The 14,908-nt window shown below is 38.4% G+C and overlaps 1 protein-coding gene across 3 annotated transcripts in view; it reads left to right on the top strand.

Annotated features, from left to right (window-relative positions):
* The window catches only part of phkb (phosphorylase kinase, beta), a 209,300-nt gene that overhangs the window by 134,890 nt on the left and 59,502 nt on the right, over positions 1-14,908 (top strand). For all 3 annotated transcript variants that reach the window (XM_038267335.1, XM_038267334.1, XM_038267336.1), the window contains one exon: positions 11,531-11,586. In XM_038267335.1, coding sequence (XP_038123263.1) covers positions 11,531-11,586 — 56 coding nt within the window. The remainder of the gene's footprint in view (positions 1-11,530; positions 11,587-14,908) is intronic.

The following is a 14,908-nucleotide window of genomic DNA, read 5'->3' as shown; positions in this document are numbered from 1 at the left end:
CAGCTAATACTTTCCTTGAACATTTTCGCTTTCAGCTGCTTGATTTAAGTCATTTTTAAATGCGGAGCATTCATTGGTTTTCAGACGACTGAATTAATTACTGCTGCAGTGATGAGCAGTTGTTGTCCAGATTTCAACCATATGTTTTCCTTTTCTACTTGACCTCTGAAGTAAAACCCTAAGCTCTACAACATGAAGGTTTTCCATTCAGCTATTCCTTGATTCAAGAATTCTCAAATCTGTAGATTTGATCAATTTCAGAACTGCTGAAATTCTTTACAAAGCAAGAAATAACTTACTTCCTGCGCACGTACAACAATTGTTTTCTGATAAAGATGGATTTGCTCCGCATATCCATCTGGAAACCTTCCGTTGAAGTAATTTTGGGAAGGGCGAAAATACTGGTTAGCTGATTGGCCTATGTTGGTGATAGACGGGCCAAATAAACCAATCAGATCAACAAAGCATATGACGTACTAACAGAGGGATGACGAAAACACAACCACAAGCCAGGCTACTCTTGCTGAAACCAGTTGGGAGCAGAGCAAAAACATCTTTTCCTCTGAGAAAAGCCTCCAGAGCAGTGTTTTGCTCTTCTTTCAGTGAAGAAATACTCTGTAATTCCGATAAAACTTGCTCGATAGCCACGCTAACGCTAGTTTCATCGGCTGAAGCCGCCATGTTCTTTAGACTGAACTGTCGCGCTTCTCGTTGCGTCACACCTCAACCCGCCTCAAAGCCAACGCTGATTGGACGTTCGTTTGGTGAACGGCTCCAAATTTTCTTTAACGGAGAGTCTCCCGACTGATCTGCGAGTGAAACCTTGAAAGCTCGCGAGATCAGGATGGTCTCACGAGGCTAATGGAAAATATAATCTAAGAGGAAAATTAAATGTTCGAACAACAAAAAGAAGCTTTAGTTTATCAATTAGCGGAGTGAAGCTCTGGAACAGCTTGCCTGAAAACATTAAACAATGTAAAAGTATCCAGCAATTCAAAAACAAATATAAGAAAAGTATTTTTGATGAATACAAAAAAGAGTAATATATAAAAAGCTGGTATACTGTTTGTCTTACTGTAAATAATTGTCCTTTACCACCATGACACATGTAACTGAGGGGTGTGGCCTAATAAGCTTATGCTTCGTCCTGCTCCTTTTTGAAACATGATGCATGTTTGTGAAGCATTCAATGTAAACATTGTTAAATCATATCAATATTCAAAATAAATGAAATGAAAAGTGTTTATATTCTCAGTGTTTGGGCCTGGTTGGTTCATTCAACATCAGCTCACACTGAGCCTGGTTCTGCTGGAGGTTTCTTCCTGTTGAAAGGGAGTTTTTCCTCTCCACTGTCGCTACAAGCATGCTTAGTGTGAGGGATTGTATTTGAGTCGATGCAATCAACTGGTTTTCCTTAGATAGAAAAACTCTGAATCAATTTGACTGGAAGATCTGGTTGAACTGTTAAGTGCCTTGAGATGACATGTGTTGTGAATTTGGCGCTATATAAATAAACTGAATTAAAACTGAATTAAATTAAAATTAAATTAATTAAATCAGTCACCAGTTAAATTCTTCCATCGGTCGGTTTGGCGCCAGGAACAATGTTCGCTTTCTGAGGCATCTGCTGCAGAATCCCCCTTGTCTGAATGTCTACTCCCAAAAATACAATTTATTCCGTTCCCCACTTTGTTTTGAACTTCTCTTGGCAAACATTTGAAAGTTGAAACCAGATATATGTTGGAGTTCAGTTTTTAATCTGTAAATGTCCCGAACTCCATCAAGGTTTAGTATAATTCTGGGAGGGACTCCTGAAATTTTGCCAAAAGTCCTCTGCAGATTAAGCTAACTTATGTTCCTTATGCTTTATCTCATGTATTTTTGTACCTAATCCACTGTGCTAAAGGTTCGATAAATATGGAAAATAATAACTGAGACATGGAGCTTCCTTGTCTACAACTCTGAACAATTTTTATTTCTTCTCATAGCTCTCCGTTGATCCCAATCTTACCAATGGGCTTATTGAAAAATGTTTTGGAAAACATTTTTAATCGGGTCACAACTTTGAACCAAAATGACCGATCTATGGTGTAATACTTTTTATGCATTTAAATCCATTAGAGTTGCTTGCTTGTCATTCCTTCTGTGATGAATCTCGTTTAGTGTTCGTATTTCTATTGGTTTTAAAGTTGTGTCTCCAGTGAGTGAGCAGGCTGTGATGCAGTAAGTCTATGTGTGAACATTTCTATCACTGTAGTATTTTGCTCTTTCTGTTAGGCCAATATTCCCTCATAGAGAAAGTTAGGAAATAATTTCTCCTGCTGATTTCTAAAAAAGCTTTACAAAGACAAAGCTTAGATTTGGTCGTCATTAATAAAATCCAATCAGTTTTTTTTTTTTTTAGTTTTTTCCTGAAGAAACTTAGATTGTTTTTTTTATTGCTAAAAAGCTGAGACAATTATTTTCTCCAAGAGGATCTAGCCTCAGACCATGGGGTGAATCTCTGCTGTGTCTCCTGCTGGCATCGTGCCACCTCCACCCAAACAAGTTTGAGTAGCTGTTGGAGTTCTTCATTTTTTTCCCTCAATACAGATGTGCTTTCTATGTATTAGATAAAATATATATAACACCTGCTGGTGTTAACTTAGTCCTGCTTGGGCCTGAAAATGACTTTTCCACCAGAAGCACCCAGCTTAATAAACATTGTTATTCACCATCGCCATCTGCTGGCAGCTAGTACTCACACACCCAGCCTTCCAGCAGCTTTAGGTTCCTCTTCAGTCAACTCTAACTCTAGTTTGTGTTGTTTTTCCTCTTGGCATCATTTTCTCTCTCTAGATCTTGGCTCTGCTGGCAAAATCACTTCCTTATTTACTCTCTGGATGCTTTTGCAATAGCGAACCTCTGGTCAACGTGTATCCCAGGGCGCAATGATTTATTTGGACATGTGAAGAAATCCTAACATCATCATGCATAGCAGCGCCTCTTTAAGGTAGAAGGATTAGTGGGGTTATTTATTTAAAGCTTTTTTCCCTGCATTGTGCTGTAACTGAACCACAGACATGTGAGTTCCAGTTCAGTTTTTAATTTTCTATGCTTTTGCTTTTTTAAAAAACATAATCAGAATTTCCTGGAGCCTTTGTTAAATTATTATTTTTTCATCGTTAAAAGGATTAAGCGAAAACAATAGTGCATGTCCTTTCATACAATAAGGCTTTTAAAACTCACCAAAGTTTGTCCGCCTCCATCTGTGGCTGAGTTATTCTTGGATAAGCAACCTTTCCCAAACCTTTTCTCTTAATTTCAATATGTCTTTAAACTTGATCATCTTGTCACATCATTATAGCTGCTAGCTATGTCGTAAAGCAATGGATAACTCTTATAAATCACGTTTCATTGAGCATACACTGCAAAAAAATAAAATCTACATTAGATTAGATTAGATTAGATTAGATTCAACTTTATTGTCATTACACAGGTACAAGGCAACGAAATGCAGTTTAGGTCTAACCAGAAGTGCAAAAGCAGCAAGTGCAGGATAAATAATGGTTCCATAAATACAGGATATTATTTTCTACTAAATTAGTATAGAGATGAATACTATTATAAATAGTGAATATAATATATAGATCACTACACTGGAAAAAATCAAAATCTAGATAAGTCATTTTTCCTCAAAATAAGTGCATTTGTTCTTGGATTGAGGAGGAAAAAGAGACATTATGCCAATGGAACAAGACAATTTACCTTTATAATAAGAAAACAAAATTGCATTGTCTTATTTCAAGTGCATCTTATCTAAATATCTTATTTTAAGAGTAAAAAACACTCATTCCATTGGCAAATCACCTCATTCAAATATTCAAATTAAGGGTAAATACACTTAATTTAAGAATGTTTGTAGTTATTTCTAGGTCGTTTTTCCAGTGTGGCGTTATGAACTAAGTGTACAGCTGGATATGCACTGAATATAATATACTAGGGATGCACGATATAATCGGCCCGCTATCGGTATCGGCCTTAAAACTGAATATCGGACATCGGCCACCCCACCGATATTTAACCCGATATTTGATCAGCTTCTGAGTTTCTAAAGTCTAAAAAAAAAAAAAAAATACTACTTCTTCTTCTTCCTCAAAAACTTCTTTTTTACAGACTTAAAAACTTCTAAAGACGAGGGGAAAAATATTGATACATTAAAATATCACAATATCTTCATATGCTGATATATTGCCATTTAAAAACACCATATCAATCTCTTTTACTAATGAAATATTGCTATATGTCGTAGTTATGCTACGAAATCCCCCGAAAATTCACAAAATTTTGCCATATTTTTATATGTTGATATATTGACGCGGTATCGATCTATTTTACTAACAAAATCTCACAAGAATTTGCAAAATATCACGAGAGTTTGTAACCCTATAATATACAGGTGGATAAATACTATACTACTATAAATAAGGATCTGCTTCTGGGTTGTAACATTGTCAATAGTGGTATTAATATAATCCAGTACAGAGGAGATGTAACAGTAAGTACACTGGAAAAAAATTGAAAACTCGGTAAGTCATTTTTTCTTAAAATAAGTGAATTTGTTCTTGAATTGAGGAGGTAAAAGATACATTTTGCCAATGGAACAAGACAATTTACACTTAAAATTAGAAAACACAATTGATAGCCTTATTTCAAGTGCCTTTTATCTAAATATCTAATTTTAAGAGTAAAAATACTCATTCCAATGGCAAATCACCTCATTTACCCACTCAAATTAGGGTAAATACACTTAATTTTAGAACTTTTGACTTATTTTTAGGTCGTTTTTCCAGTGTTATTAGTAATTTTTTTCTTAAAATAAGAGCATTTTTTCTTGAATTGAGGAGGTAAGTGAGGCATTTTGCCAATGGAGCGAGACAATTTACATTTAAAATTAGAAAACACAACTGCATTGTCTTATTTCAAGTGCATATTATCGAATTATCTTATTCTAAGAGTAAAAATACTCATTCCATTGGCAAACTATCTCATTTACATGCTTAAACTGAGGGTAAATACACCTAATTTAAGAAATCTTTACTTATTCTAGATCATTTTTCCAGTGTATGCGCTTAGAAACATGTGTGCTCCAATAATTTTTGCATCAGCAGTTACAGTTCTCTTCTGCATCATCTCCTAAAGGTGAATCTTATCTATGGGAGAGGTTCATCAGCTAATGAATGGTTTAACATAGACACTACGTGACTCTTTGGATTATTTAAGCCCAGCCTAATGATAGTAAGACCCACACACTCTATGGGGTTGTTGTCGGCTGCTGATACTTAGTTTTAATGCTTAAAATGATATAAATCAAACCAGATGTTTGCTTCCATCACTGAATGTTTGGATTTAATGTTTTCTCTGCTTTGACTGCTGACGTTTGATGTTGAAGGTTGTTGAACTTGAAGGGCTGCTATAAATTGAGTTGTGCACAGCATCAGTTCATTCCTGGATCTTTTCATTTTATTACCTCTCCATTTCCCGTAACTTCAGCAGGAGTTCAGTTATTGTTGGGGAGAGTCTGAATAGGTTGTTTAAAGAAACATTTGAAGAATAATTTCCTTTTCTTCCCTGTGGCTGTGCAGTCATGTGTCAGAGAGAGAGAAAGGAACAAAGCAGACCCCCTGAATCATCATCAGCCGTTTCCACATCTTCTCCTTCACCAAATCCTTTTCTCTCCTGTGAGATCTCACCCGATTTGAGTGGAAGAGACAATTAATCCTTCCTTAAAGCAAGGCATTTTTAACTAGCTTAATCCTACCTCCTTTTTGTTCATTTTTTGCACACTGAATAAAAAAACAAGGGTGTATTTACCGCCATTCTGTCTCAACTAAACAAAATGGCTGCCTGTTTTTCTGTTTGATGCGTGCATTTTTCCCCTGCCCCGTGCTCCAACGCTACTAACATGTCGGAACATCTGTGTTTGCCGCCAGGAGCGTTCAAGTTACCATGTCCCATTTTTTGCATGTCTGTATCTTTGTCTATTTGTGTTTGTGTGGGTGAGCATCTCTATGAGAGCGAGATGAAAGACTCCTGTGAGTCACATGCTGCTGTCTGCCTCCTAAATGGCCCTGGAAAGAGATGATCAGCGCTTCTTACTCACATACAGATCTTAACGGCACCAATACTGAAAGAAAAAAGGGAAAATAAAAGTGTGTTTTACACAAAATGTATAAACACACAGAAAATGTACAGTTACTAAAAAGCAAGAGAGTAAAGCAAGTCATCTACATGAAGCTGTGATGGATATAATAGCAACAAAGGAGAGTGAACGTATGAAAACAAGCATCTAATGCACATTAGAAAGCAAATCTTTTTCTCACAGTGGTAGCCTGGAGCAAGAAAGCACTTCTTCATGTCTCATTTTAACGATGTCTGCAGTATTTTCCACCTTGTCAAATTGCTGTCATTTAGTTCATATTTCTGTGTCTTAGAGAACAAACAACAGCTCTGCTTTTTTGGGTGAATTTTCTTCTAAATACAGGGTTTCCGCAGGTCATTTGCAATCATTTAAAGTCATTAAATCAGTCCTTAAAGGCACACTATGCAACATTTTTCAGTTAATTAATGTGTTCCATAACGTTTTGGATGATTAAATGAGTCATTTCAGGTTGAACAAAGGTTTTCTCGGCCGCCCTGGTGGTCTGTAGGGGAAATACCGCACTTGCAATTGCAGGAGCCCTCAGCCCGCACCCACAGGCTCAGAAGTCTCGCGAGAGTCGGTCTTGCTTTACGGCGAGAACTGCTGAACCCCCCCAGTTAAAAGCATGCTCGTTGCTAGCACAGTGGCGATATTTGTGCAGTGCTGCTTTCACACCGGATGCAGCAAAAGCAGCAAAATCGCGTCTGCTGCTTCATTTTTGCTGCTTGTACCAGTTAGTTCTGAGGCGCGGCTGAAGCAGCTTTGCTGCTCTGGCTGCGCGGTGCAAAAGTGTGTCTGACGTGCGTTGGGCGGAGCTTCACCATTCTTTTTTCTGCCTTGCAGCTATATTTGCTGTGATCAGCGGGAATAAAGTAGTTTTAATATGTTTTTAAGCGAGAAAATACACCTGAAAACGTAATCAGTGCCGTCAGTTCATTCAGATTATCATCCTGCCTTACAATATTTTTTCTGTCGGAGCCGCTCAGACCCCCACATACCAGCGGTGCGCCGACAGTAGGAATCCCTTCATCAGCAGCCTCTGGCCGGGTCGCCTCCTCGCGGTTCACCGCGGCAGCTGGTAGGTGTTTTTCATCTAAATAATCCAAACTGCAGGCAGCAGGATAATAAAAGCGAACGTAGCATTAAACGCGCCCGACGCGCGGCTTCGCGCCTGCTGCTCAAAACGCGCCGCGGGACCTTTTGCTGCGCCTTGACGCGCGTCAACCATTGACTTTGCATGTAAACTCGCTGCTTCTGTCGCGCCAGCTGCGTCCAGTGTGTGCATTCGTTGCGTTCGCCTGTCTGCTAAGCTCAAAACAACCGCGCCTGGCTTGACGGAGAAACCAGGAGAACAGCTGTGCATATTTACGACAGTGCACTTTTACTTTCGCCCTCTGGGGGGAGCCTCGCTGGAAAATCAACACCGGTTGCATAGTGTACCTTTAATTGGCATTAAATTCATTAAATGTGATTATTGTGGCTTTTAAAATGCTTTATTTAAAAAAAAATAAAATAAAATTGGATATATTGTGTAACGAAATATTTGTGCAAAACTGCTTCTGGTTGATCTTAAAGCCGTATGTTCGAAAAAAAACTCAAGGCTGTTAAAATGAGGAAGTTATGTCCCCTAAAAAAGACGTTGCGCCTCGGGGGCTTCCTCACGGTTCTTTTCCTGGGAGCAAGTTATTTACTATTTTTAACTGAAACTGGGTAAAACCATGAAAAAAAGGACTATAAAACAGGAGTAAAAAAGTAACAGAGTTTATTCCAGATCAGGTCGTTACAGGACAGAGAAAATGCTTGGAGCTTGCACAGCTGTGGGCTCAAAAATCACGTCCGCGAACGTCCGGCAAAGATTTGAGCCCCGAAAAAGGTCATCTCCTCCTTCTTATAGCTCATGAGTCTATGCGTTGGATCATGTTGATGTTTAGCTGTCCGTATCAGAAACTGACACGCCATCCATGTCTTGAACTCCATGCAGCTTGCTTCTATGCCTCAGGGTTACAGATAGCTCTCCTCCAACAGTCCGGCTCCAAGATGCGCCCATATCCTGTGTATTCTTAAAGACATGAAGGCTGTCCTGATTAGATGACCTCCGTACACACAGTGACATCCACCATGTGAAGGAAGGCCTTCTACTCTGTCTAATCTGGCTAACAGAATAACAATGCACATGATGTATAAATAATAAACCTAACAAGGCGTAGAAAAAGCTAGAGAATTGGGAAACACAAATTTCAACAAAAGTGGCTGGAAAACGAATTCAGGACATGGCTGCAGCCTGTCGACCGTAAAGATAACAAAAGATTTTGCTGTGTATATATGATACTCATGGGTACTTGTTGATGGCATTAAAAAATTTCTTAGAGCATTAAAAAGCATTGAATTAGTTACACGTTGCTGTATAAACCCTATAAATAGTGTTTAGATCTGCTGAAATGCAGAGTTGGTAACTAGTGACATGTACTTGAGTAAAATTATAAAAGCAAAATAACTTATAGGGCTATATTACATGCTTCATACTTATTACTTTTTCTTGAGTTATATTCTTGTAAAACATCATTACTCCTGCTTAGCAAACTTACTGGCTGATCTGAGTTTCTCCAAGATCAAATGTTTTTGCATTAAATCTAATCAGTGGAAGGTATTACCTTTTCCTAACATGTTACCATTTTCACTGTGAAGATTAGTTTCATACATTTTTATATTGAGAAAAAAATTGACTTAAGTGTTTCTTTCGCATAGACTTTGTTTTTGCAAAAATAGATACAATACCAAAACTTGCACATAACATTTGTCTACATGATTTCTAAACATTAAGTTAGATTGATTCAGGATCAGTACTTGAGCTGCCTTTTAACGAAATATTTTTTATTCTTACTTGATTGACTGCCTTTACTTTAACTTGACAATATTTTTAAATAATTCTTTGTCGAGTATATGTTTGCGGTACTCTACCCACCTGCTGAAATGTGCATTTATAGCCCAGATGACTAGAGCGATGTGGCCGTTCTGTCGTATCTACCTGTATTTAGATTTTAGCATCTGTTGCCATTTTGATTTTTCTTTTCTATACCTGTTGTGTATCCATATTGGTACAGCGGCTTGAAGGGTTTAAGATTTCCCCCCTTTTGCTAAAGAATACATATTCCTTCAATTTTTACATGTTTTGTCTTGTTGCCGTGACAAATTGATTCTGTTTAGTGTGGGTTTTATTCGCATAGTTATGTTAAACAATAAACTGCCGTTTCAAACTTTCTAATCAACTCTGAGCAGCATGTCAGTCTCTGAAAGAAAAGCAGCATCATACCATGATGCTGCTTTTCTTTCTTGTTTTGGCTTTTTGCTTAAAAGGCCTTCACATACTAACTGAATTTATAAGGAACAGGTGTTTAAACCATGACGAAACTCCTGCACTCAATGCCGTTCACCCATGAATAATTTTTTATTTCATTTCACAATTACCTTCAGCTTTGTGTTGGTGCATAAAATAAAACCATTATAAAATATAATAGAGCTTTAGGTTGCATTAGGAGAATAAGGATGCCAATTAATCAGGATTAAGGCATTGTATTTAGCCACAGATGTGATTTATTATCTTTTTTTTTTTACATAAACTTACTCTCTTTCCATAAAGTGGAGAATTTCCCAGGATGACATTTTCACAATTAAACTTTGCTGTTTTTCTGGTTCGAGTGAGCTTCCTGTATCAGAGAGGATCTTTGCTGGTGGCCGACCCTTGTTGCTGCACAACTGAGAACATCTCCCAATCAAGATGACTAGCTTGTGTATAGTATAAGCAGTATATTCGCGGATGATTACCTTCATCGTATTCCAGCCAAAGTCCTAAACCAGGAATATTTTTCTTGTAGAAATGTGTCTTCTTGTGACTCTTTTAAGGTGGACTCTATTATTGCTGCCCGCTCTCCAGCACGTTATAACTTCCAAAAACCAATACTCTCAGGTCTCACTCACATTCTCCTGGAGCTCTGGGCTACAGCAGGTGTAATGAAAGTCAGATGCAGGTAGCTAAATGGCTAAAGGGCAGCTTGTTAATTCTATTTAATTATTTCTAATTAGGCAAATTTAATAAAACATACATTATAGATGACGAAGTACCAACCCTTGTTAAATTAATGAAAATATTAAAGCTGTGTGTCTTCAAACCCTTTAATGGTCCCAACCAAAGGTTCTGGTCTGTGTCGGATATCTGGTCGATGCTCCGACCCTCGAACCATGAATAGCAGATGATGAGTTATCTAAATAACTTAAACTGTTAGTGTTGCAATGAACAGAAACTGTGAATATTTTTGAACTCCTGTGTGATAATCCACCATTTGGGCCGCATTGATCCCCCTTCTGAAATAAATCTTTCTCTCCTGCGAAGCAAACATGCTGCTTTTCTTATCACAATAAAATCTTAGGGGATTGTACTACTTTCCTTGTATAAAACTATGAAATTAGTAGATCTAAATCTAAGGCTTCTATAATGAAAATTGAATCTCTGTTCAGTCTTTTCATCTGTAAAAAGGTGAAAGAAAAACGAAAATCTAAAGCTCTGTCAATAAAGTCTATTCGTAAGAATAATCCAGCTTACTGAATGAAGTTGCTACTCCACCTTAAACAGAAGAACATGATAAAATCATTGATAAAATAATAAAATCATGTATCACTTGTAAGCGGGATCAAATAACCTCTGCGCATTTCTGACGTTCACGTTCCTCTCATTCTTTAAAGTCATTTCTCTGAGGAGCTGCCGGATAGATCATCTATTAACAGCCAAACATCTTTTTCCATCGTTGCTCCGACTTTTACATCTCTTTTGTCCTTGCTAATTTGCCTTCTGCTTCCGTCTGCCCAGAACCTCCTCGTCAACCTTTATTGCTCATTTCACTTTCATCAGAATGGTGCGAGTGTGGGTAGCAATAACAAAACGTTTTGTTGGTATAGACGTAAGTGAGCTGAATTTTAAGTTAGACGCCTGCTTCCCTCTGTGTTATCTCTCTTTCCCACTCATGCAAACACACATCTGGTTTAATTACATTCACATTAGTCATTTTTTTATGATTTGTTTTGGCACTGATGTTAGATGAAATGCAACACTGAAACGACAGGAATTTAGAGATTTATTTTTGTAAAAATGCAAGAAAAGGATCTACTACATGAACAAAGTATGTGATAGAGGAAAAAGGAATTGAATAAAAACTCTTATATTTAAACATTTGTCATTTTTAACCATGTTTAAAATGTATTTACAGTCTTTGTAGGGAACAAAACCCTCATTATCATGCAATTAACAACAGATTTGACATGAGTGCAAATGTTGATGGTAATCTCTCTCGTCAACAGGGTCCCATAGACAATGACGCTGTGATTCATGTAGCCCTGGTAGCGGAGAGCCAGAGGTAAGATGTGTGTCGTTATGTGTAAATCTTAATGTGTGCTTCACCATAAAGGGAGGTGAGTTTGGGCTTCTTTCCTTTTTCAGCTAATCGTGGAGTTTGACCTCCAACGTCACACCATCATCTGTCACTCTGCTAATTATGTGAACTCATGTCAATGTATATGAATTCTTGAAAATGCGCGTGAGACAGCTGGGGTGTGTGTCAAATGGGGTCAAATGAGTGTGAAGCCTGTAAACCCTTAGCTTCAATTACTGCTGCTGAAAATGCGCCTGTAAGGACCTACATCATCATCATTACCATCTTTTCACCGCAGTTTGAATCAGTGGCTGCTGCACAGACGACGTGGGATTGACAGATTTATATTTCATCCATTTTTTTTTTAATGCATCTTAAGATGCAGAGCTTCATGTTTGACTTAAAAATCTCGATCATTGTAGAATTAATCAGAGCTTAATTGGGTAGTAAAGATAAATCAAATGTAGTGTCTATCACCTATGTGAGATGAAGGTACAGTTCTTACAAAAAGTATTTACATTGCTGAACTTTTTCCATAGTCATTTATCCTAAAAATATATTTATTCTTTCACTTAAAATCCAACACATAATACTCAATTATGTCAACAAGGGAAATGTATATTTACGATTGTTTCAAATTGATCAAAGATAGAAAAGTAAGGAATATACTTACAGCTTCTACCATGAAGCCCCTCATTCAGCTTAGGTCATTACAGTTTTTACCGATTATCCTTTAGATTTTTTCCAGTTTAAATAATTCTTTGAAGTGCCCAATCAGCACAATGGCTCAGTTAGCAACCATTATTTTTCATCAGGGTCGAGCTTAAATTTAAATGAACATTTGGCAAGATCTGAAAATGGCTGTGCATGGAGATCTCCCATCCAGCCTAATGGAGCTTGAGATGCACTGCAAAAAAAAGCTTGAATTGCCGCAGAAGTTGGATCAATAATAAGAAAAAGGCTGTGAACACTTACGTAAATTAGATGCCTTGTGTTTCTGTTTGTAACAGATATGCTACAAGCTGAAAATACCCTTTTTCACATTGTTAGAATGTGGATTGGGTTTAGAAATTTGGTTGAACCAATTAGACTTTTTTTTTAGTTCTGTTTCTAATCTTTGATTTTAGGATTCACTGATCCTAAACGGTTATAAGTAAAAATAACTCATGTCGAAAGATCGCCACGTAAACATTCTTAACTGAATTTACTCCCAGAAAAATTATTGTTCATTAAAGTGCTCATAGAATGATTCTATAGGGTATTTGGACCTTTAGGTCTCTGAATAGGGTGTGTAACATTAGTTGGGCTGAAAATGGCATATTTGCTGTTCTATGAGCCCTAATGCAGCCTGGTTAAAAGCCCCAGAATGAAACGACAACTTTTCTTCCTTTTATCGTATGATAATGAATATTTAGATGAGCTGTGCTCTGATTGGTTGGTTTACAACAAGCGAAGCTGCTGAGGAAAGACGCATCACAGCAACAAGCACTCACTCACTGAAAGGTGACCAGACATCTTCTTTTTCCTGGACATGATCTACTTTTAATACCTAAAAAAATGTCTGGGGTAAATTCAAAATGGTCCTGGTAGACCACAGTCCACTTCGCGGGCATCTGTGAACAACTATCTATATCAGGGAGACTCCTAGCCTCGTGAGACCATCCTGATCTCGCGATCTTTCAAGGTTTGACTCGCTAATCAGTCTGGAGACTCTCCGTTGAAGAAAATTTGGAGCCGTTCACCAAACGAAAGTCCAATCAGCGTTGGCTTTGAGGCGGGTTGAGGTGTGACGCAACGAGAAGCGCGACAGTTCAGTCTAAAGAACATGGCGGCTTCAGCCGATGAGGCTTTTCTCAGAGGAAAAGATGTTTTTGCTCTTCTCACGACTGGTTTCGGCAAGAGTAGCCTGGCTTGTTGTTGTGTTTTCGTCGTCGCTCTGTTAGTACGTCATATGCTTCGTTGATCTGATTGGTTTATTTGGCCCGTCTATCACCAACATAGGCCAATCAGCTAACCAGTATTTTCGCCCCTTCCCAAAATTACTTCAACAGAAGGTTTCCAGATGGATATGCGGAGCAAATCCATCTGGCGGAGTCAGGTTAGGAGACTCCCGGGAGACTTGGGATGTCCGTTACGGGCTCCAGCCCCCCTCCTCTGGCTGAGGACAGGCGGCTCATGGCTTTCTGCTGAGGTCTGGTCCAGTCAGCGGCCCAGGAGTCAACACTTCATACCCGCCTGCCCGCCCGGGGCATGACACAAGTACAGGCCAGAACCAAATAAGGCAACATCCCCGAGTTCAGGTCAACTCGGGGCTTCATTTGGATTTGCCCGTTTTAGGTAACAACTTTAGAATTGTGAGATTTGCAGAGAAAGGAGGTGTCGATGGGGTTTGAACTTCTCTGTCTATCCATTTCACCCACTGAACCATTGTTATTCATCAATGACAATGGAAACTCGGTTTTGCATTCTATGACCTCTTTAAAGGTATAGAGGCAATCTTTTATTTCCGGGTGGATCATCTAAATCTGTGTTTTTCAACCCTGGTCCTCAAGGCACCCTGCTCTGCATGTTTTTTGATGTTTCTGAGCTTTAGCACACCTGATTCAGATATTTGCAGTTCAGCAAAGCCTTATAATCTGCTATCAATTGATAACAGGTGTGTAAAAGCTAGGAAACATGCAGGGCAGTGTTCCTTGAGGACCAGGGTTGGAAAACACTGATCTAAATAAGTGTTTTGGATGAGTGAGGAAAAGCAGAGGAAATAAGTTATAAAGTGTAAGATCAGAGGTGGTGCTAACCATTTGGGAGTCCTTATCACAAATGGTGTATGGTGGCCCACACCTGGCATAATGTAATATTTTCATTCTGTTTTGCTTTATTTCCAAAATAGCCCATCTCTATTCATGTTTAAAAATGGTAACAATAAAAGTGTCAAAAAAGGTGTCCCCTTTTTCAGAAACCCAAATCTGGTGACCCTATTAGACTAGATTGTCGTATCCACCTCCCAAAAGCCAACTCTTGTCAAGTAAATTCACCAAATGCTGCCTTCTTCGCCTGACTCCCCAAAAACAATAAAATATCAGAATTACAACCAAACTTTTTGAATGTTACGGGCGCCGTCATGTAGATTTGCTTGTTTCCCTCTAGAGAGCAGTAGTACCGTAGATCGTCACTAGGAGGCGATTAACAGTGCAAGCGTGATGTGTAAACTGTCGTAAGGAACTGAGCTTGGCACGGTTAACTGATCCAAGATCCGTCCAAACTCGAAACGGAACGGTTTTCAGAGGGTAGTGTAAACGGGGCTAGT

This window comes from Cyprinodon tularosa, unplaced genomic scaffold (genome assembly GCF_016077235.1).
Source record: "Cyprinodon tularosa strain WSP-4 unplaced genomic scaffold, ASM1607723v1 ctg67, whole genome shotgun sequence".
Classification (NCBI taxonomy): domain Eukaryota; kingdom Metazoa; phylum Chordata; class Actinopteri; order Cyprinodontiformes; family Cyprinodontidae; genus Cyprinodon; species Cyprinodon tularosa.
This window is presented reverse-complemented; position numbering and strand designations above follow the sequence as displayed.